The sequence below is a fragment of the Zootermopsis nevadensis genome, unplaced genomic scaffold (assembly GCF_977971745.1).
Source record: "Zootermopsis nevadensis isolate Lab colony 2312 unplaced genomic scaffold, Znev_1.0 Znev_ptg000021l, whole genome shotgun sequence".
Classification (NCBI taxonomy): Eukaryota; Metazoa; Arthropoda; class Insecta; order Blattodea; family Termopsidae; genus Zootermopsis; species Zootermopsis nevadensis.
Window position 1 is genome coordinate 16,835,313 of NW_028259153.1, and position 24,754 is coordinate 16,860,066.

A 24,754-nucleotide genomic window follows, 5' to 3' on the forward strand; every position below is an offset into this window, starting at 1 on the left:
AAAGATCTTTCAAACCTTTACATTTAACTACTTTATCAAAGTTTGCTACAAAGTGATATGAACAAATACAAACTCTGGAGACTAACTTGTTCTTTATGGACTGCAGCTCCTTCTCTATGGCAGAAGTGTCAGCTGACATACTTCGGTGGACCTTCACTACCTTGTCAAAGTCTTCTAACTTTTTGCGTAATTCATCATTCTATAAAAGAAAATTCGAAATCATTTCAGAATGTTGTTATTGTTTTAGTCTTAGGAGAATATATGGACCCAAGAGTGTTAGAGGAACATGTAAAATGCAAAAAATATATCACGATAAAAGAGATAGGCTCAAGAATGCAAGAAACTTGGGGAAATAAGAATTTTAAAGATATTTTATTAGAAAATCTGATATAAAACGACCACACAAACCCAGATGAACATAAAATATACCATCAATATCCAATTACATATATGTACATTGTAACTGACAAAATATGACAGGACCTGCACAGTGAGCAGGTCATATTCATTCATAATTTTTCAGAATATTCTGTCATCAAAATTCCTAAAAAAATTAAATTAAACTTGTTATCTGGGGTCCATACTAGAAGATGTTAAGAAAATTTAATTTTCGTTTATATCTCTACCACAAAGCTGATACTGGTCACTTCTCTTTGAGGATATATAAATTTCTGAAACATAGACAAACAAGCTCACCATAAGATGGTGCCATCTTCCGAAACAAAAACACAAATCTCAACAAATGATTATCATTACAGTGTGTAAGCCTGAAACTAGTCACTTTATTTTTGAGATAAAGAGAGATAAATCTCTGGATATCAGCAAAACAATCTTCACACAAGAGTGCCAACATACATTATATGTAAATAGTAAGTACACCTAAGGTTCATATTTACCTCCCGTCTAAAGTGTTCCATCTGATCTGCAGTCATATCGGCTTCCTTCTTCATTTGTTCCATCTCCAAAGATTTACCTTGCAGAGCGGATTTGAGACGAGTTCTCTCAAGAACCCAACTGTCATTGCTGTTGCTGCGCGATACTTTCTCCTCTAGCTCCTTTAGTTTATCCTACAATTTTACCAAGACATAGAAGCAAAACATTGACATCCAAAATGTAATCAACCCTTTCAATGTTATTCATGGTATAGTTCTGCCACATAAAAAAGCACTCTGTAAGTTTCACCACATATACATAGTACAGCTGGGCACTGTACCATAAGCTTACCTTTCCTTGTAAAATAAGTGAATTAGGTTAAAAATTAATTATTACTAACCTGGAGGTCAAGTTTCTCCTTAATCCAGCTATCCTGCTTCTCATTATATGTCTCCTGAAGCATCCTCAGCTCATTCTCTGCTCCTACTAGTTCCCTCTTCATTGTCAAAAGTTGCCTGTTCCGCATAAAAAATACATTCGCTCTGGACAACAAAGTAATGATAGGCATCAATTTTGCATGCTTAATAAAGTTCAGTAAAGATATTCCTATGCCTAGGAAGGATGTAATGAATATACACAGTGTTAGTAGAGGGTATTCTTAACATCAGCACTACATGCAACTGATCAGTTGGCTTCACACCTTGGCCACTTCATTCCTGGGGGTAAGATCCCCCAGTATACACTGAATAGGAGGATCAGTGGATTCAAGAGTTGGAGGACATGGTAGTAATAATGGAAGTTCCTGCCTCTGTCAGGAATGAAATTCGAGTCATCCAGCTCACAACCAGTTTAATGACACTGCTGTCCTGTTTTATAGTATACATAACATTCAAAGATTATTCATAAGAGAAGATGCTGTTATTATTTTATCACAAATAGGGAATTTAAACTCCTGTACTATGAGGCTGCCAGCCAGACTTTAACTACAGGGTTTAATGGTTTAGTAGCATACTAAGGCCAGTTGGACTGCATGTGTGCCAAGACACATGCACAGTGAAGGTTAAACAAGCACAAGCAACTATAAGGAGATTGGATGGAATTTTATGGAAAGGGAAACACGGAAAGAAACAAAATGCTGTATTAGTGAAATTAAAAGTAGAAATCCATTCTTTAAATATTAAGAATTGATGCAACAATATCAACCCATCTTTAAAAAGAAGTGTTCCTATTGTCAGTTCATGTGTATATTTCAATAAATATACTTACCCTTGTATTGCCTCCTTATCCATAACAAGTTGTGCCTTGGTGACCACATGTTCCTCCTCCAAGATCTCATACTTTGCTGTAAGGTCTTCATATGCTTGTCTCTCTGCTGACAATGCTTCCTCTAATTCTATTACATTAATTACCATCTATATTAAAATATGATACAGATTTAAATGAACAACTCCTGTTGTATGATCTAGCTAATCCACTTCAGTTGATTGTTATATCAATGAAGATACAGTAATTAAAATGTGGACAACATATCCTATTGTGAGTGCCTAATGCACTAAAATTGAAATTTCCAAATAATTTTCTGCAAAACCTTGGTTCTGTGCAAAATCTTTCTCATGCTGAACTTAATTATAAACACCAACACTGATTAATTTTCAATTGAAAATATAAATTCCACAGTTAATTCTGTCCTTGAGGAACCCTAAATATGCTTGTCACAAGACCATCAGGCTGGCATCTGAAGTTTAATACTGAAAATGTCCCAGGTTCAATTCTAACCACTGCAACTAAAACTGCCAATCTAATATTTTCTTTTAACTCTTACTATAAATATATAAACTACATTCTTATTTTTTCTCTTACTTACTATCAATGTGTGACTGATATTCCTCTTTTAGCTCCGTAACCTTCTTGTTGCTGGTACCATTGTTTCCTTCTAGTGAACGCAGCTTTGTGCGTAAACTTGATAGCTCTTGCTCCCTATTTTTCAATTCTTTTTCCTGAGAAATTTTCATCCTTTCACACTTCTTTTTCTCAGCCTGTTATGCAGATAAATTATACATTACACTGATCATTCAACAGCTAACACATTGCTTTTAAACCATTTAACATGAAGCTCAACTAGATAATATTTAAAGATTCAGTTCCTACTGCAAAGAAAACAAATGTATCTTCATTACAAAGGTCAATTGGTTAATGCTCTTTAGAAAAATAATCACTGTTTATCATATTAAACTCACAGATAATTAATTAATATGTTCAGAATTGGTTTAACTGTTAATTTAAGCATAATCACACCTGTAGTGAGCCTAATTTAAGATTTCCTAATACCTGAAGATTCACTTCAAGTGCAGATATTTTTGATTCTAAATCAGCCATACTCTTCTTTGCCTCAGTTTCAGTCTTGAGATTTTCTTCAGCCGCTTTTAGTAACTTCTCAACCTGTAAAGGAGACCTGCCATCAGTGTATTTGCTGCTGTATAAGAAAGACATTGATTTCAGCAAACAATGTTTATGAGAATAACAAACTCAACTGTACATGGCATCCTTAAAAAGTTCATAGTAAATCAGATGGTAAAGTAATTACAGCTTTTCATAAAAATCTTTAGGCTCATTATCATTTTCACAACCCACTATTGGACACTAATTTGAGCCATTTTAATCCAGTCACAATTTTGTTTCTTTAAGATCTATTTTAATATTATATACTTATTTATATAGGTCACAAAAGTTGTCATATCCATAGTGGTTATCTAATTAAAATTCTGTACTTTTTTTTCATTTCACACACGTGTTATATGTCATGTTAAACACCATACTATTTGGTAAAGAGTATACATTATGAAGCTCCTTATTACATAATATCCTCAATCCTATTACTTCCCTTTTTTAAGTCAAAATATTCTCCTTAGCACTTTTTCTCAAACACCCCCAATATATTCTAAGAATATCACTACATAAATAATTATTCATTATTTTGTCTATTCTGTCTTATGTGCACACAATAATTTCTCATTGCATTTTCAATTAACAACAACAATAATGTTCGGTCTTTTCTCATTCACCAGTTTAGACAGTTCGCTGTATTTGCAACAAAAGCCTACAGTGCAAAGGTTTTTGGATGTACTTCTAAGTTAATAATATTTTATAAACATAGGAAAGTAGGTTCCATAAAGGAAGACATCAGCATTTGCTTCATTTTTACATACTTTTTCCAGTTTGGCAGTCAACTCCTGTACTTGAGTCTTGCTTGCTGCCAACTGTTCACGCAAGGACTTTATCTCCTTGTTTTCTGCTGACCCTACCCTTGTATTTGCAGTCAATGCCTTCTCCTTTTCTTCTTTCACACTAATTTCCTATAAAAATGAATTGTATTTTAAACTTAAAATCTACAATTTTACTGTGCGAGTTATTTAGTATTCTTTACAATATAGCTGGCATTTATTTGAATCCTGACAAAAGTCATTCTGTTCTATGTAACTATGAATCTATCAATTTTTTTTGTGCGTCTTTCATTTTAGGGTTACTGAATGTTATTGAATGTTAATTATGAAGGCAAGGATGACTTTGTGTCTAATCACCATGTCATGAAAGCATGTAAGATGTGTGGAGGTAGATTCCACAAGTTCTAGATCTCAACATTGTGAAGAGATGAATGGTCAGCTTCATGCACTGGCTGCTTTACCCCCAAAAAAGAACCAACCAGTGAAAAGGAGGTTAGTTGAGCCCCAGATCTTATCCTGACATGGCAGTAAAGATAGAAAATATACATCCTTCCAAAAACTGAACCCTAATCATACAGAACACAGCTAACTCTTTTCTCTATAAAGAATATAAAACAAATGATCAAGAATTTAAGTAATAACATCTTCTATACAATAAGTTATAAACATCTTCTATATAAAGTTAAGAAAATAAGCTGCTAAAGTAAAGGAAACTATAAACACAAACATTAAATTAAAATGAGTACCAAGATATATATTTTTCAGGAAAGAGAACAAATGAAGGAGTCTCTTGCCAGCAGCTGGTCTTCCATGCTACACACAGGCTATGAACAAGAATTCTTTCATGGTTGCATTAATTATTTAATTGCAGTGGTTTCAGCAGCAGTTCAGCAAGTTTCTTACAAAGTGGATCTTCAGGTGCTATGTTAGTGGGATGCCTGCCTCAGCAACTATGGGGACCATTTTTAATGGTCTCTACTTCTGTCAGAATAATCCCAAAATGGGTGTAATTTGAAATGCCTCATACAAACAAAGTTACATTAAAAAAATTGTATGGTGCAGCCTATTAAAAATAAATAAATATACAGAAGAAGTTCTTGTAAGGTACCAGTTGTCATATATGCTTACCCATGTAGTACACATGACTAACAAATATTGGTGTATTTTCTTAGCATAAGATATTATCCTCACCAGTTTTTCAATGGTCATATCCCGGTTAACCAGTGACATTTGCAGATTGTCATTTCTTGTCTGCAAGTCTAATAATTGTTCCTTCAGAATGTTTTGTTCTGCCAGCCAATTAGACGTTTTGTCTTGGTGCTGTAATTCACTTGACTGAACTTTCTCTTTCTCTTCTTCAAGCTGATTCATAGGATCGTGAGGAAATATGAGCGATTTGTTATGTTACATGATGTATAAAGATAGGCCAATATAAAACAATGTTAAATCCGAAAGGTGCACACAATGATAAGGTCCGAAGGAATATAGCACATACAGGCATTAATGAAAGTTAAGTGAATGTATTCAAGATTTTGTATTATATAAAGTGAAAGGAAGATTGAATGTGAGATAGACAAGGAAAGTGAAAGAGAAAAGAAACATATGTTAGTCAGATTTCTAGTACTGTTGTATGAACAGTTACAGTAAATTTGTTCCACAAAATAAAAACAGCAAAATGAGGTATTTTATCATCAACCAATAAAGAATAGTTAACAAATCAAACAATTTTCTACAGCTCAACTTCATTTATAATAAATGTTAAATTCTGATTTATATTTACATAATAGACAATCTTAGAAAAGAAGGTTATTATAAATAGCAGTAAAATAACCTAAATGTTATGTAAATAGTAAACAGTAAGATAACATAAATAGTAGTATGATAAAAAAAAAATTTTTTAGAAGTAAACAAATGTCAGTGACATAACATCACAGACTTACCTCTTTCTCAAGTCTAGAGATCTTTGTTTTGTTATTGCTAAGCAATTTTTCATTCCTTTTCAGTTTTTCTTCAAATTCCTTCACTTTTTTCTCTGCCTCTGTAACCTTCTTTGCCTTTTCCATTATCTTCAGTGGAAGAAGAAAACAAACTCAGTACAGTGAAAATATATGTATCAGTGTTTCACATACTTTTGTGTCTGAAGGATCCTTGTGGCTTCAAAAAATACTGGCAGAACATAAACCAAAGTCAGATTCTGCAGACTGAAAATGAAAGACTAAACTGCAGGACCAGTGTCCTCTATTCTGTTCATGAATATCTGTGAATCAAAAGCAGTGGTTACACAGATCATGTCTGACAAGAAATGTGAAGAAAGACATTCTTTCTTCTTTATGTAGTAATATACAGCAACACAGTATTTATAACAATATGTATTCTTTATAACTCTTTAATGCATCATATAAATAATGTGTTCATCTGAAGGTGATGGGACATATGTCCACTCTGGTAACAGCAGCTACTATAACAAGTGTTAAATTACACAAACTGAAAATCCTACTTATTAGCTAACTTTCTGCAGAAGTTTAGTGTATGTTTTTTTTAGGTAATACTATTGAAACGTTTTGAGTAATATATATATATAGGTAAGCACATTTTTTCAGACAAAATAGAGTAGTATGCCATTGGGTACTATGTAATTTGGTTAAAACTTGATACAATTTGCTAACTGTATTTTAGTTTTGTGATCAAAACATTACACTGCAGCCTACAGTAAAGTAAAGAAAACGTCTTCCTTGTGCCCAAGACTTGGCACAAGGTGGAAGTAAGCAGCCAATTTTATGCCTTGGCTGATATAATCACCCTCCTCTCTCATCCTCCAGTGGTCAAAGTTACCCACACCTACCATTTCCCACAAATCAAATCAACCTCACCTCCCTCTGTAGCTTGATTTTCTCTTGTTCTACTATAGTAGCTGATTCCAGTTTCTGTCTTAAGGAAGCTCCTTGTTGTTGTTCTATTTCCAATTCAGTTTTCAGTGACTCTATTCTCTGCACAAATACTGATACTTCCTCCTGTTTCTTGGTGATAGCCACTGTAACAGCATAATAATGATTCATGGAAGTGTAAATCTGTCCCTGTATTTAAGCAATGCATCATAAAGAGCTATATAGGGAGAATGGAGGTAAAGTTCCATGGATTCTCAACCTTGACACTAGATTGAAGTGAATGGTCAGTTTCAAGCAATGGTTGTTTCACTCCCTGGGAAAGATATTGGATAGGGTGGGTAGACAACATAGTCATCTGATTATGGTAACAATGAGAAATGCCCCTTTCAGGAACTGTACCCTAGTCATGCAGTCCACAGTTACTCACGTTATTGACCGAACTTCAAAATATTTAAGTATTTTTAATTTCATGTTGGAAGAAATCAGCTGAAATGTATTTTTATGAGACATCAACGCTCTTCAGCTACAAAACACATGAAAATAATGAAAGAGTTCTAAAACTCACAAATATCTCTTTAAAGAAACAAACATGTCAGTTTACACTGGCACTCCTGCTCTACATTCAAATGATTCTGCATTCAAATCTCAGCCAGGAGACAGGCTATACTAACCTCACTCCTCATATACAAATGCTAAAAGAGTAAGCTAGAATACACCATCCTTGTACATCGTCATCTATACACCAATCTTACCTTTAATACTATACAACCTAATAACAGAGAAACTGCCATGAAGTAAACAAAACAAACTTGAGATACTGGTAGGAAAATCCATCACAGTTATATCTTTTAAAAGCACAAGAAATAGCAATAGAAAAAATTTGTTGAAATTTCTTGCAATAACAAGTATTAGACATATTTGCCCTAAGTAAGTATTAGGAAAAACTACCACATGATGTTAGGTAGACATGTGATGCTCTCAAGTCATGTCACAGTTATTTCAATAACATGGAGCATCACCTCACTATGTAAACGTGGTCAATTATTAGCTATATAACAATTTTTTTAATAAATGAACCAGGCAGAAATGTGACAAAGTTTCCACACTTTAAACCTACAGATTAATTTCTTTAGAGTCATATAAAACTTCAAAATCTATGAATAGAAAATCAGGAACAGAGATTAGTTAGCTGAATGCATATGTGAAAAATAAATTGCACTGGAAAAAAATAGTGCATTGCTTAAAAAAGTTTATTTTTAAGCATCACCTTAAGAAATGTATTGACACAAAGAACAAACTGAATAATTTTAATCTGCAAGTCTCCACAGCTTAATGAACATCTTTTACATAATTACCTTTCTCAGCATTAATTCTGATGATCTCTTCCTCTAATCGTTTTCGGTCCTCAGATAATTTCTTTGCTTCTTCACGTGCTCTACGTATTTCCTCCTCTGCTACTTTCTTGTTTTCTTCCAGCTTTTTTCTTTCATCATCCCATACTTTCCTCTCTGCCTGCAGCTTGCTGCACTCTTCCTCTGCTTTCCTTATTTCTGTAAAATATATTGTATATCTTTATCAATCATTTGTTTCAGTCCAGTAGTAATGACATGATTAGTGCACTGACAGATATCACATACTAATTAAATATGCATTAATGGATACTTGTATTTTTATAAATACCTTAAAAATTTATTACAAATGAACAGTTAATTTATATTTTAATGAGTCATACTGTCACTCCCATGAAGTGACACTATTCTCATTTCTCACAAAAAACAGAGCTTAATAAATCATGAAAACCAGATTGCCACAGTATCTAAATTTGTGCTGTGGAATCTAGTCTTTTCCTTGTTATTATTATAAAAATTCTACATTTTAAATATCACTATACAGGAACAAAGGATTTAAGGCCGTGTGCTAAGGAGCTGCTGGCCAAATCTTAACCCAAAGGTTTTTCAAAAAGTGGCTTGTAGTTCTGATCTTATCCCTTGCAGATTATAGATAGAAGCCTTTCTCTCCATTTAAATCATCAGTTGGGAGAGAAGTATGGAAAACGATATTAAATTTATCATAGTCAACCTACATCTATATTTCAGAAGGTCCCTTTATGGTGGAGTAATACTCCAAATATACACATGTGCTTGAAAAATCATTAAGAATTCCTTAATTTTATGTATCATGTTTTACACATTGATAATTATTATTTGACCTGTAGAGGTAACTATTCAAATATTTATTTTGTCACAGAGTGGGTGACAACTATGCAAAAGAAAACGTAATATTCACATGGATCTAATGGAAACAAGTTGTACAGGTAAAAGCTAAATGTGCCTGATTATAAACCTGTTGTGTATACTGATGTGTAAGAGTTAGTAAGGATTTCTAAATATTATATTCTATTAAATAACAAAACATTACTTCCCATCTTCTACTGCCTTTTTGTCTTTGATAGCTTTCTTCTTTTCTCTATCTGAGATTTCCTTTTCTTCTTTCAGTGATTTCTGAAGTTCCTCCACTTCTTTATTCTTTTCATCCAACTCCTTCTGAAATTTTTCTTTCTCTTCTTTCCATAACTTCTCCTCAGTGGCCCCTCTCCGTTCCTGTAATTTTGATTTCTCCATTTCTGATTTCTTCAGCAAAACCAGTACCTCACCTTAAAAAAATTGAAACCACCAGAATCTGCTATCATTGAAAACTTTCACATTGTGGATAAAATGTTCTTTATGAGGGAGTGCTTGTCCACTTATCTACATATTTAACCCTTTGATTGTTTCCAATGAAATGTCTTCCAACTTTATGTGGTTTGGAAAAGATATTACATGAGTTCATGTTCCATGTATAGGATTTGTGTTGCATTACATGGGCACTCTCATGTGTAGCATATTAATGATTATTATGTGAAACAATGAAAATTATCTTAGCACTTTTTCCACATCTTATGCTAACATGTGCACAAACTCAGCAGTTTAAAGTGTCACAAGACAACCAAAACACCATCACACATACCAATCTCAGCTTCAAGTTCTTCTACCATTTTCTTGAGTTGCACTTTGGAGGTCAAATCTGTTGGTTTCTTTGGTGTCCGCTGCTTGTAAAACTTGGCAGCACTGGAAAGTACTTCATATTTCAGTCGTTTCAGAACTTGAGTCAGATTTTCGTTATCTTCCTCAAACTGAAAAAGAATCTCAATAAATTCGATGAATAGTAAGCAACATGATTTCGAGATGAATATCTTAGGCTTTAGAAAGCTACTGGAGAAAAACACATAAAGAGGAGATCTATATTTTACACTATTTACATAATATTGTTACAGTTAATTGCTGGAAGAAACCAAAAACCAAAACTTTCTGTAGAAAAAACCCAAGGAAAAGATCAGTAGAAGGGAATAAAATATTTGTATGAATCTTATTGTGTAGCTTGTGAAGTAGTAAAACTGATTAAGCTGGCTCAATTAGAGTCAAATTATGGGCTTCTGTGCTCAGGGTAAAAATATTTGGGTACAACAAACTCAGGGACACTCCTTATCAGTTAAAAAATTATCAACTTCTCAAGGAACATGAAAACAACTGAGTTAACTGATTAGTGGTACTACTGGCTAATATGCAACATATGTACTGTCCTGGCAGAACATGAACAGTAGAACATTTCAATAATACTGACCTTCTTGGTTTGAGCCTTTAATTTGTCTAGTTCCTCTATTTTTGTTTTCATCTCTTTCTTCAGTCTGGTTACTTCAACTGTGTCCTTGGCTCCTGATTTCTTTTTCTTGTCTTCTGCTGCTGTTTTAGTTGTTTCATCTTCCTTCAGTTTAACTTCCAGTTCTTTCACCTACAATAGTAACATAGCAGTTTTCTTGTAACATTTTTGCTGGAGAATAGGGTACTGAGGAGAATATTTGGATTTAAAGGATAGAAAGTATCAGAATAATGGAAAGAAATGCATAATGAGGAGCTTCATATTGTGTGTTCATCACCAAACAGTCAGACAGTAATCAAATAATGGGTGACATTACTCAAGACAACTCCTTCACACAATGCTTCTGGTTGCCACTTTGCATGATGCATAGATAGCGTAGGCAAAAATATGGTACTTTCATGGGCTCAAAAAGTTAAGGTGTCAAGTATGAAGAAACCAACTGAAGCAAAATATAAAAGAGAGAGCAGGGAAAGAATGGATGCAGGTGGAAATTCCAATGAATGATGATGACATAAACAGTCTTTAAGAAAAGGCTATACCATGTTACCTTATTGTAAGCTTCTGCAAGTTCTGTCTCCAATGATGTAAGTTTTCCTTTTAATTCAACTTCAGATTCTTTTTCTGTAGATCCCTTTTTTAACCTCATAAGATGCAACTGTTTGTTTTCTGCTACAAGCTTCTCATTATCTGATTCCAGTGTTTGAATATTGGTTCGCAATATTGTTGCTTCCTGTTCTATCACTTGGAGTTGACACTTCAGATCCAAGGCCTGTTGTTCATTTCCACTATCCAGTGATCTGCAATATGTTTATATTAATTACAACAAATCTGTAAATATATTCTTTAATATGACTGTAGAATCTGAAATAACATAATAATGAAATGAATGAACATATTAAGATAGGTATAATAACCAACTCACTTGCTCTTCTGAATAGAGCCCTTAGAAAATCTCTTCTGTGTGACAGTAAGTTCAGCATGTAACCTCTCACAGTCCCGTTCCTTCTCAATCAGTTTCATACGTACTTCAGATACTTCAGCTTCCAAAACCTGAAATCCATTGTTACTTTAATGCTATGTTTATTAACATTTATCCTATGGAAATAGGGTGTTTATTCCCCTGTTAAATGGCCAGCTAGCCAGACTTTAACTCTGGGGTTAACAGTATACAGCCAGCTGAACTACATGTAAGCCAAAATGAACAGTCAATAAAGATTAAGGTGTCATTATGGAATATGTAACACTATAACAATATATATTAAGTCCAAAATAAAATTAATAACTACTAACTTAACTGGTACAAATATTTAGAATAAATCAAAACAGGTGTTATAACAGTAATGGTGGTGATAAACAAAGTGTTGCCATTCATCATCTTACTCAGTATTAGGCCTAGATGGTCTATTACAGGTATTACAAAATTGAATCTTCATATAGTTTTGAAAGTCTCTCTGAACATTTTTTTTCAGTTTTAAACATCTTTTAATAAAGCTCATTCTATTAACATGTCCTTTCCAACTTTGTTTTCCCCCCCAGGAACATAACTCCACACAAATCTTGGTTTATCTGTATCAGAAAGAGGTCCTTCAAAGGCTATGATACTTGAGCATTAATGTGGGGAGAGAATATTATATTATGACTGAAAGGATGTTGTTGTCATTACTACTACTACTACTGCCACCACAATCTCTGGTACTCCCATTACCTTCAGCTTTTGCTCATGTAGTGCACTTCCTGCAACTGGTTCAGAACTTCCTAGTGATGCTACCAAGTTCTTCCTTGCTGTCTTCTCTGTAAGTTTATTCTGAAGTTCCTTCAGTTTGTGCTTCATGTTCTCCCCTTCACTTTCCAATTCTTCCACTTTCCGCCTCAATACCGCTGCCTCCTACAAAAATCACATCCAGATTTTCTTAAACATGTGGGACTGCTGAGATTATGAGTGATTTTTTTATGCTTTAATAAAGTCATGCCTATCATTTCTGTAGTGGCAGTCTATACTAGCAGAAATCAAACACAATTACCTAGTACATTGTTTTTCACATTTAACTTTAAGGCAAATTTAAGAATTTTTGTAACAAAAATACAAAAAATTGTCACAAAAATGGAAATGTTTATATCTACAGTCTGCATAAATTTTCTTGGTGCTTGCATCCCATATTAGTGATTTTTGTTTTGTAACCTCCATCCACATACCCCCTCTCCCCACCACTATAAAACACCAAGATGAATAATATCAACAGCAGTTATAATCTTTTATGGGAAATAGAAACTCACCTGTTCATTAAGTTCTAACAATATCCTCAATTCTGCAGGATCTTCTTCATCTGATATACCCTCATCCTTTTCAACAGATGGCTCTGGAGTCAACCGCGCTGGGCTCGGACTGTGTCGGCGACCTTTAAATTAATAAACTTCTTTTAAGGAGGCAAACATGACAGTTATATTATAGTGCCAATATATTTGAAATAGTAAACCTTTGTAAAAGAAGCTTTTCTCTGAAGCTTATAAGAAATGTGCATGTAATTCTTTTTATGATTCTTTTTCAGCATAACACAAACCTAAAGTAAAGTGTGTGTGTGTATTACTTACAGAAATGTTATAGATAATATAAACAAAGGAAAATTAAAAGCATTAGTACAATATTCTCTGATATTCTTTTAACTCTGCAATAATATTTCAAATATCATGTGAGTTTCAATAATAATTCTTCAAATTTTAAATCTTTCTCTTTCTACACACACACACACACACACTCTATAAGAAGCATAAAATTTACAGTGATGGCTGCATGAAACTCAGTAACTTTATATGTATAGACAACACAACATAATTAGAAAACTGGTATCATACTACATGCAAATCAAAAGTACAAACATTCTTAACTGTGATTAATAAAAATGCAATCTAACTGCCTGCTGTAAAATTAAAGTAGATTCCATGCATACTGTAGGCTAATTTCATGATCAGTGGGCTATTATTTCCATGCAAGTTACAACTGTTCCTGAGAAATGGATAATTTAAATATGTTCCATGCTGCATGTGCTAGGGGACTGCAATATTCAAATCTTTATACTCTGTCTCTTCCCGTTTATCTCACTGCTTTCACTCTTATTATAAGCATCCTCAAAATTCTGTGTGCACTTTTGAACCAGAAACAAATACACATGTTAACACACAAAGATAAATTGAGTCATAAGCAGTCTTTCTTCCTTATGAATAATTGAACACAAACACAGTTAATGAACATGAAAGTAAAACAACAACCAAATATAACATAAAAATACAGTGGTAACAGAAAGAACAGAGTCAAACTCAATATAAGATTTTAAGTATAAGTACAATGACCTTAACAATACCATATCATTCTAATGCAAGTGATACCTAAATAAGTTGTATGTGATTAGAAGGGGCACCAATCCTGTATTTTAATCTACTTTATAGCTGTAATTGAAACTTCTATGTTAAATGTAATGCTTAGAAGCTTCCATATTCTGTAAATCATAAATTGTATACAGTCCCCTCCAAGTAACTCAGATTATTTGAACATTAGTCTGTTGTTTGTTTCCTTTCTCACCATTTATGAGAAATGTATGGTATTCATCAGAGACATTATTAAAATAAATTCCATATTTTGAAAGTTGCCATTCTATGTTAGTAAATTCACTGTTTGTTATACATGCGATGAACATGAAATATATTAAACTCGTGAAGGGTATGTAAACCTATTAAAATACCACCCCATTTGTTAAACTGATACACTATTTGATGTATTCTCTGTCGTAATATTCTTCATATTTACAGTGTCCAATAAAAACTGATAAATACTGATAGAATCAAATCATTTTATGGACACATAATATGCTTTCACAGAAAAATATAAATTCATTCGCATACTTAACATAATCCTTTCACTGTTGTGACAGAACAGTTCCTCTGTGCAGAAAAGTACATTTTGCATCATGAACAGACCTACTCTGCAAAATATAAAGGGTTATGAATCATTTTCATTTGTTGTTGTTTAAAAAACTCTATAAAATGTAAGAAATATAGGGATAAACTACACCAACTCCTTATTTTACTATGTTAAATGAATAAACTGTACATGATAATGTACATTCAGAATTTAAAATCCTTACTTCAGTGTACACAACAAAATCTTGCAACAATAAAATAAAGAAAACTGAACCTTAGAACCTTCCCCTTCAGTTTTTAACAGTGAATTAATAATCAGTTACACAATAAAAAAACATTCCAAACTGAAAATCTTAACCTCACCCATAAACTTTTACCACTGAATGAGTAATCAATTACTTGTCAGTGTCAAATATAACTGCTTTATTTTCATTTGTAATTAATGTTCCTTTCTTCATTTATATTGTGTTTGTTTTAATTACTACTGTTCATATGAAATTAATTTCTATTACATATAAAATATAAATACACATATGTGTGTGCTTTGTATTTACTTTCTTTTACTAGAGTTAATATGCATACAAGTGCAAAAGAAAGCTTTCAAATTCTTAACCCTTAACCCTTTCTTCCTTCCACTCTCTTGATACCATCCCTGCTTTCTCCTACATTCCTTTCCCATGCACTTCAACTGAGAACAACAAGAAATAACAGCCATGATACATACTATGATATTTCAAAATTTTGACACGATTATTAGAAGCACTCCTAAGCACTAATTTGTGGTGGCAGCACTTGTAAAATAGAATGTTGCCACCTATTTTCATTACTGTGAACGTTTTGGCATCTGTGAGTGCAACTATATATGCATAAAAAAGAAAATATCTAAATGGATTTATATAATACATACAAAAATATCACATATACTTTATCTATAATTATTGCCATTAAATTAACAGGAAATCCATTTCCATTTGAAAATTTTTGGTTAAAAAGTAACTTCAGTTAATGCATTCCTTTCATAAGATGAGGAATGTATGCACTGCAAAAATATCCAAAGTTTTATAATCAAGTTAATATTTACTAATGAACAGATGACTGATGTGTATTTTTTCTTTAACCATTTCCCTGCTATAAACAAGATTTACAACTTTGGAAGTTTCAAGTTGACATCTAAATGTACAAATAAACCTTTCTGTACAAACTACTCAGCACAGGTAAGATTAACAGTGAAAGGCTTAAAATAAGATAAAAATCCCAGGGAAATAGTAACTAGTTTGTTAATTCAACCTCCATGTGAAATCCCAACTAAATTTAGAATGGCAAACTGCCCTTCAAGATTTTAATACAAATACAGAGAATCTCTCTAGTAAAATGCAGCTTTAGAAAATGGTCATGGCTCAGAAAAATCAGACAAGAACAATGTTAGTTAATGTCTTCATTAAGAGGAGAAAATTAGTTTTGGGTCATTACAGGGAACATTTTAAGAATGCACATTGAATTTAAAATAAAAGTATGATTTGAACTAAATAGGACTTAAATGCAGTGCTGTCATGCGATATCACATTCTCATTAAATTTGATATATGCCTGTATTTTTATCATCTTCCTGGCATAATCATGTCTTGTATGTTCATGGATATGGCAAGTAAGAATCCAATGAAGTATCCCTGAATTCAACCACCCAGATTTAACCCAATGACATATTTGATTTTATGTACACAATATACCAACACAAAATCAATTCAGTTTTAACATAAATGCCTCAAAATTAACACAAAATGTTCATATGGGCATGTTGTACCCCTTGCCTAAAATATAACTGTCACACCTCTCAAATTAAGAGCATCATACAGCTGCTGAAGTGTGCAAATGGGTTAAAACACTTTCAATGTATATGTTTTTACATGAACAGATAACAGTAAAATCAATCATTGTCTTAATCCTCTCATGACATAAACACTCAAAAATGCTCCTATACAAATTGCCGGACTCAGTTTTAGCATTTGAAAGTGCACATTCTCCTCCTACCTCCTAGTGATATCTATTAGATAGCTAATTAATAAAGGGAGCAGTATTACTCTCATATATTGATTCCATTTCCACAGCTATTTTGTCTTGACATGAAATAATGTAAAGTAACTAATAATACAGTAACATCTGGAGTTACAATTTGTCAAAATATTATCAAGAGTGTGTTAAGCACCAGATAGTAAAGGCACACAACACGGGGGATATACATTTTTAAAAACAGTAGTCGTACTGCATGGAAGTGAGTGGTGAACATCACATTACAGCTACTCCAGCCCTTAAGAAGCACATCTAGAAACTGCTGAATAGGAATATAACTGTCTAAAATTTTTGAGACTTTAAACAACTACAGCCAGTTTTGATATCTCTAACAGTTTTGAAGCATACTTCTGCACTTCTGACAAACACACTTTTGACCAGCACATTGTTGTACAAGCATTTAATCTCAGCATCCATCAAGGAATTCTGTAAATATTTTGTTGCTTAGACTCAGTATACCTTGGTATATCCTTCAATGAACCAAATTCAACAAAAACAAGCTCCATAACTCATGTTCTTTCTGGGGAAAAAATTATTTCTTAATGTAAATACAAAAAATTACATGGAATATGTATATCAACTGACTAAGCACTGCAATTATTATGCAAAATGTTAAAAGCAAGCAAAGAGAGGGAAGTCAGATTTAATGTAATATAGTTTTCAGTTTCATTTTTTTGTAAAATTCTCAATTTTATTTGAAAAGACTGTAAAACACAGTTTTCTTTTTCTTTCGTGTCTAACATACTTCTGGCCTTGGTAGCCATTTTCTTGAGCTGCAACACCAGGGATTCGTTATCATCCTCGACTCTCGATGCCTTCTTACGAAGAGTTTGCGCCTGCAAACACACAGACACACACCAACAATCGCACAAATGTTCTGGAGAGCACCACACATGGGCCGAACTAGACATAACATTTTAACACTGAATAACAAACATGCTACTGACTAATCACTGAAGTAGAATTAATAAAGCAACACTTAGTAATATGCTAACATAATTAGACCCAGATCCTGTTTTTGTGTGATTTTGTAAATGTATACTCTTACCAAATGCATATGCAGATATTAAAGGGATAACAAGAAGTGGAAAATATTACAAAATGAGGAACTTAAAACTTTCTTCTTTTAACCTAATTATAAAAGAGGGGAAGAAGAGAAATGTAGGAAGATGAGATGGGTAGAACATATTGTAACATACCTGGGGAAATGATAAATGCATACAAAATTTTAGTTGAAAAATCTAAAGGACACCAACTGGGTGACATACTCATAGATTGAAGGGTAATATTAAAATAGATCTTAGTGTGTGAGTGTATGTATTGGATTCAACTGGTCCAGAATAGGATCCAGTGACAGGAATTTATGAACATGAAAATAAACCTTGAAGTTCCACATATATTTTATTTTGGTTTGTATTAGTCCAGTGTAACTGATACTTTAACATTAAACTAAAATTTAGCCTTAACCCATTTAAACCACTGCTTTCTACAAATTTACCTACTCTCAGTGCATGAGGTTTGAAATAGTTAATAAAGTACAATATAAATTTTATATGTATATGTGTGTGTGTGTGTGTGTTCTCGATATGTTTCATCAACAACAGCTGTGTATATTCTTCTACAGTATGAATTTTTAGCACTAATATCTACTACAAAAGCATTGAGCAATGCAAATTCACAAAGAACATATTCAGAAATTGCGAGTACAAAGCTGGAGTATATTTTTTAACGCTTGTTATTTGTACTGCTGACTTATGTACAAATTGTTTACCATGCAGAACCGACACCAATAAAAATTGTGCTGGATGACAGATGAATGGTTTTGTGTTGATTCATTTTCATGTATACTGAGAAAAATTATGAGAATTCATAACTAGCCTGTGCTACTGGACACACTATTTGAATGACACATTAAATGATTGTTTCTCACATACTTCATAATGCTCTTTCAAGTGAAGAGCTTATGCATCACCAAAGAAGATGGAAGGATGAGTGATAAAAATGAATAGTTAATGATATGGAAGGAAGAAGCCATGTCACATTTCAAAGTACTATCTGAATGGTTGCCTTAAAAGACTGAGGAAAATTATGAGACCTCTCAAGTAAGGACAGCTAGTAATCTACCTGGGATTTGAATGGGATATACATTTGTTTTCTAAATATTATGCATTGTTAATATGATTGGAATATCCAAATTATGGTGAACAAAATGTTAGAAAATTATTGTCACAAGATGAGTCCTGCATCACAAGCCTTAAAAAACAGTAACAAGCTAAGCCTAAGAACTGTGAGATTTGAAGTTATTATGGCAGTGAAGATAATATTATTTTGGGTTGTGATGGTCTGTGTGGTGTGGTCTGACAGGTAGTTACTAAAGATGAAGACAGAATTTTTTTCCAAAACTTTGGTACCTGCCTACAAGCCCACATGGTGTCACAATTCTGAAGGTAAACACTGTCATCAACCTATAAAAGTCTGTACAAATACAGGTACTCCAACATTTATGTCATTTAAATTAGCACTGTTTAAATGCAATACTGTTAATTAATACAGTAATTCATCTCATTTAGCATTGTTCTTATATAAAATAACATCATTTTGGGCAAAAAATACAGCTGAGGACTGAGGAATGATTTACATTGATTCAATATATATTTCTTTTCTCAGGAATACACTCCCGTCACAAGTCTGAGATTATCTGTACATTACACCTATTAAAGCATATAATACATCAAAATATAAAAGACAGGGGTAGAACACCAAACATATAAATATGATGCCAACAAATCTAATACCAAGCAAATAAATCAGCTCATTCAAGAAACTGTGTGATTCTTTGTTTTTTCACAAAATATAACTCAATATACAAATCCACAAAAACACATTTCTTTCAAATCCATTTTCTGTTCAGGCTGACTTAAAATACTACAGTGTGTGTGTATTTGACAGACATTATGTTTATAGAAGTATAGATTTTTCAATTAATCTTACACTTCTTTCAACTTAATTCCATAAATAACAATAAGAGCCAATCCCATCACTCCACTCTTGGTTTTCCAATTTATTGTCAGATAACTTAATATTCTGAAGTAATAAAAGAGAGTTGACATTTTTCCTAACAAAAGATAAATTGTAAAGAAGTAGGATGAAAGTATGGACTGGATTCATGATGTTCAGGATGGACTGGTAGTGGGCTCTTTTGAACATCACAGTGGACACACAAGTTTCGTGCAAGGCAGAAAATTTCTTGGCTAGCTTCACTTAAACATGATAATATAATCACTGATACATATAAACATTGTAAGCTAAATTTTTATAGAGTTCATGTGAAAGGATTATTGAAGCTACCGTCCTGTGGTATACACAACAGAATACACCAATATAAAATGTTGTTAGTAGGATTTAAGGTTTTCACAGTGGTAAGTCTTGAAAACAGCCATATTCTAAAATACTGTTGTTCTCATTAAAGTTGGAAACTTATATTAACCTTCAATATCTAGGACTTACATCACACTTATGTGAAAACTTTCTTTTGCATGGTAGTTACAGACTGAACATACAATGTAGTGTAACCTGTCAGAAGACTGGAGTTATGGGTGTATTTATTCAGCCAGTCAGGGATCATGCTGGATACTTATCCACTTACTCAGAGAACTGGAGAATCTAGAAGCATTAAACCAGTCAAGAAACTAGAATGTTTATTCTCAAAGTTAGGAAATTAATAGCAGATGTTTATCTGGACAGCAAGGAATTTTAATTATTATATAAATGGTTATTAATTATAGCATTATGTTAATATCAGGCACTAACAAACAGCAGCCCTGTCAAAGACAATAAGAAGAAGTAGGTACAGTGTCATCCAACAGAAATACTACTGGGAAAACCACGAGTTAGATGATGAGAGAGCTATGGACAAAAGAAAAAAAGTGGAAGGACAGAAAACTGACTGGATAAAATAAAAAATGGGCAATATATTTGAAGATGTATCACTTTGGGACCATTTAACCAGTCAGTCAGGAAACTGAATATTTTGAGGTTAAGTAGAATCAGCTCTCAAATTTATGACTTCTTTTAAAATTTCTGTATGATGTAAGAACAATTATAAAGTTCTTATATGTTTTATATAGCAACAAATTTAAATTGAAATGATAATAATAAAAATGTGTTTTTGCATTATTGTAACACAGTGATCACACTCATCCATTGCTTGAAAACATATCATACCTAGGGGCATTAGCAGTGTTCTCATTGGTGAACTTCTAGAGAGGAGAGAGCCAGGTGGGAAAATCGTTGGTACTGAAAACTGGAACTGCCGCATAGGGCTCACCATTGCTTGTGGAAATGGTGACGAACATTCTGTTTGTGTCCCAACAGATATCTGTAGCTCTGTAAATTCTTCAAGAGATATATCAGGTTCTATAATTGGACTAGGTAGAGATGTTGAATTGTCATCTTCAGGTACACTGGATGAAATTAGTAATAAGTGAGATTTTAGTTGGGATGGCTGATGTGTGATACCAACTATATTTTTCTGAATTTCTGAACTAGTTTTTAAATTTGAAGATGTCACAAATTCCTTCTCCAGTGACTCTTCAGTCTGCGTTGCTATAGATGTTATTGTAGTGAGTTCAGTTTCTGTGGAAATAGTCTGTGTTTCAAGTGTAATAGTTTGAGTTGATACAGAAGTCCCCCACTCTTTATAAACGTTAGCTTTTATACATAATTCTTCTGGAATAGTTAGAGAAGATGTAGATGTCTGAAGTTCTTTGGGAATGTCTATTTGAGACATTTCTGTTATTATTAGCAGTTCCTCTGCTTGGATTTCCATAGAAACTTGCATTGAGGAATCAGTTTGAGTTGACTCTGTGATTTGTACTGTATTTGTTACTTGTGATAAGTCTGCATCAAAGTCTGTTCCTTTGTCTTCAGTTGACACAAAATCTGCAGCCTGTATAGTCTGAGTATCTGCTGACGTTTTCAAGATTTCTTCAGAAGTCAGTGGTGATATTTGCGTATCAATCTGACTCTGGAGAATGACAGGTCTTAACTGTGATGTTGTAGGAATGTCCAAGAAACTGGTCTGAGTTTCAGAAGATATTCCTGGAGTTTTCCAATTTCCTTCATGATACAGCTGAGTAGTAGTATGCTGGAACTGACATTTAGAAATTCCAGCAGAGGATATTTCTTGCTGATATAATGATGGAACAACATCTGGCCTCAGTGATGGCAATGCTGGCGTATTTCTCCAATCAGCACTATTATCTCTGATGATGATCCTTTGTTTCTTGTTCCTCTGAAGCTGAAGTTGATTTAAATAAATGGGAAATATATTTACAACAGTAATTCTCAAGTGTAACCACTATGTATATAGGTGAAAACTAGCTACTTTCATAACAGAAACATGTCAGAATTAACCAGATCAAGGGTGTTCCTGAAGGTTTGTGACATAGCTCTAATATCAACATATTCATATTTTACAATGAAATAAAATACTCATTATACAGAAAAGTTAACTTTACAGCTTTGAACCATTTCTCAAACTGTAGCTAAGTAAGATTATTTCCAATTGAAGGGAATATTGCATGTATTTACACTATCATCTATCATTGGGTTCATATTTTTAAAATTATTGTGATTTTATTAATGTATTTGCTTTAAAATGTGAACACATCATGTAAATGTTTCTTTTTCCTCAGAAAAACTATAGAATTCTTATTCTTCCTATCAGCCTTCTAGAGTATACTAACATTGTTTTCATGGATTAGAATCCAATTCAACAATCACAAAGCTATGTTAAATGATGCGGTGTGAGCCGTGCCTTAAAGTCTAGGTGGGCCAACTAGAGATACCAGTGCAGTGTCTTAAAAGACCTTTAAAGGTTAAGGATGTCTAAAGAATTTTCCAGGATACTATAAGAATACACCATATCAGAATCTGCTGGGAGTAAACAGATTTTTCATTATTGTTACACATAGCTTACTTCTTCCTCTGCAAAGCGCAGTTGTTCACGCAAATCAGCCTCTCGTTCCAGTGAATCTTGAAGATCCCGGAGCAGCTGCTGTGGATCTTCCTGTGATCCACCTCTGGTCAGGGATGCCCGAGATACCTTCTGTTTCAACATCAATGACAACAATAAAAGTAATTAATCTTGGCAAACTGATTCTTTGGTTATTTAACAGTGCTAACTTCAGATAATATATAGAGTCCACTAACATGGGAAGATGGTAACTATATATACCACGCGCTTTAACAATCAGTAACTATATTTTGTGTTTGTGGGTTTCATATGATCAACAGTGTAAGTACGAATTGTGTCTTTAAACAAAATTAAAAAACTGATTTTTGTAATGGAGAAATGTTGTGTTTTCTTTGAGGTATGGATTGAATTCATGAATACAATTTATACAAATTTTGTTATCAGCAAGTTAAACTCCTGAGTTTTGTACTTTGTTAAATGTGTTATGTGTCATATTCTATATATACGTTATGCACAGATGAAAATAGGAATTTGTGAGCGCATAAGAAATGAATATGTCAAATTAATAAAGGAAGAAAAGAAATTTGTGAAGAGAACCAACTGAAAATATAAACACGGGTTGTTCTAACTTTGCATGGGATTTTGATCGTAAATTGTCAATGAATCATCTTAAACATCACATATCAGGTCATCTGGTAGAGTTACTCTCTCACTACATGTACCATCTTGTCCATCTCCATAAAATGGCTGTGTGAAAATGACACTCATCCACACTTCTGTTTATGAGAAACAATGAAAAATCTGAACCTCTCCCATAAGAAACAGAGTAGCGAAAACTGAACACAGACACAAAAATGCTTATGTAAGGATACAGAAAATAAGGAAAGTCTCTATCATAGGATTACTCACACTGTTGGAAATGTCAATGAAAGAAGATAACTTATAAGATATGGGAATTGTTCAACTAACCTCGCCTGAAGAAACTTTTCCAATTGTTCCCAGCATAGGAGCCTTTTTCTTTGTTGTTTCTTTATTACTTGCTTCTTCTTTGGCTTTCAGCTTGGCATTTGTTTCATCCAGTTCTTTCTGCAAGCGGACTGCCACCTGAAAAAAATAAACTATTTAATAGCTAGTATATATCGTATCACACATAGAATATAACAGGCTGTATATTCCAGATCTTGGTCAAAATTAATCTTACAGTTTCTGTCTTATATAACAAAGATTAGACTGGTCATTTGATAGTGTAATTGAAAAGTTTATCTGGGCAATTGATTCTTGACAAAAAAGTCTGTAAATAATTATTTTATGTGTCACTAACCTCATTAGCAACTGCCAATTCTTGCTCCAACTGTTTTATTCTCTCAACCTTCTCAAGGCCTGTTTGACCTCCGGCAACTTCCTTGAACTTCCTTTCTACCTCTAACTTTTCTGCATCTAATTGTTCAGTCTTCCTTTCTGCTTTGCGTAATTTGAATGACAATATACGACAGTTCTTATTTGTCTGCTCCAGTTCTTTCTTTAGTGACGTGTACTCATCTGCTTGGTCCTCTCTATGTACAACCCACAAGAAATACAGACATTAGTATTTTAAAGGAGTAATGAAAACTGAGGCACTAATTATACCAATATTATGTTGGATATTGAAATTTACTTGACTGAAGTTTACTTGATATACACATTTGCTGCATTGCTGTCTTAAGATGATTTGTTATTGTTATACTGATATGCTTAAATTAAAAGAAATCATTCAATATAATATTGATATAATGAATAAACCATTATTGTAAACCTGTAGACAGTCATGAAACTCTAGTGTTCAAATTGAATTTAAGCTTATATAATCTGAAATAAGAACCCAGTGGTCTAGAAATAAAGTTCTGAATTTCTGTGTCAAAGCTCTAGGATTTGGGACCCTACAGGCCAACAAAGATTGTATCGCACAACTTACCTCTTTTCTTCATAAAATTACTCCCACTAGTGATCTCAGGAATCTCAAATGTGCAGATTCTGAGACCAATTACAAAAAGAATAAATAAGGAATAAGACTACAAAAACAAATAAAGGTCATGACATAAAAGAGTGTACATTAAATCAGAGACTACATGTAGACAGGTTGCAAGA

At 33.2% G+C, this 24,754-nt stretch overlaps 1 protein-coding gene across 7 annotated transcripts in view; it reads right to left on the reverse strand.

Annotated features, from left to right (window-relative positions):
• Positions 1 to 24,754, reverse strand: part of LOC110839191 (uncharacterized) — a 49,441-nt gene that overhangs the window by 11,018 nt on the left and 13,669 nt on the right. For 5 of the 7 annotated variants that reach the window (XR_015536115.1, XM_087352504.1, XM_087352502.1 and 2 more), the window contains 22 exons: positions 23,952 to 24,183; positions 23,600 to 23,734; positions 22,634 to 22,762; positions 20,878 to 21,952; positions 12,950 to 13,071; positions 12,381 to 12,560; positions 11,598 to 11,725; positions 11,223 to 11,472; positions 10,640 to 10,807; positions 9,986 to 10,151; positions 9,402 to 9,632; positions 8,335 to 8,529; positions 6,965 to 7,125; positions 6,035 to 6,160; positions 5,286 to 5,456; positions 4,080 to 4,226; positions 3,202 to 3,312; positions 2,738 to 2,909; positions 2,140 to 2,266; positions 1,274 to 1,388; positions 897 to 1,067; positions 87 to 199 (listed from right to left, as the gene is read on the reverse strand). Coding sequence is in view for 6 of the 7 variants with exons in the window: in XM_087352504.1 (XP_087208630.1) it covers positions 87 to 199; positions 897 to 1,067; positions 1,274 to 1,388; positions 2,140 to 2,266; positions 2,738 to 2,909; positions 3,202 to 3,312; positions 4,080 to 4,226; positions 5,286 to 5,456; positions 6,035 to 6,160; positions 6,965 to 7,125; positions 8,335 to 8,529; positions 9,402 to 9,632; positions 9,986 to 10,151; positions 10,640 to 10,807; positions 11,223 to 11,472; positions 11,598 to 11,725; positions 12,381 to 12,560; positions 12,950 to 13,071; positions 20,878 to 21,952; positions 22,634 to 22,762; positions 23,600 to 23,734; positions 23,952 to 24,183 (4,425 nt within the window). In the remaining variant the exon portion in view is untranslated. Of the gene's footprint in view, positions 1 to 86; positions 200 to 896; positions 1,068 to 1,273; positions 1,389 to 2,139; positions 2,267 to 2,737; positions 2,910 to 3,201; positions 3,313 to 4,079; positions 4,227 to 5,285; positions 5,457 to 6,034; positions 6,161 to 6,964; positions 7,126 to 8,334; positions 8,530 to 9,401; positions 9,633 to 9,985; positions 10,152 to 10,639; positions 10,808 to 11,222; positions 11,473 to 11,597; positions 11,726 to 12,380; positions 12,561 to 12,949; positions 13,072 to 17,398; positions 17,490 to 20,877; positions 21,953 to 22,633; positions 22,763 to 23,599; positions 23,735 to 23,951; positions 24,184 to 24,754 lie in introns of all 7 variants that reach the window. The other 2 variants (XM_087352506.1, XM_087352505.1) reach the window with 2 other exon arrangements.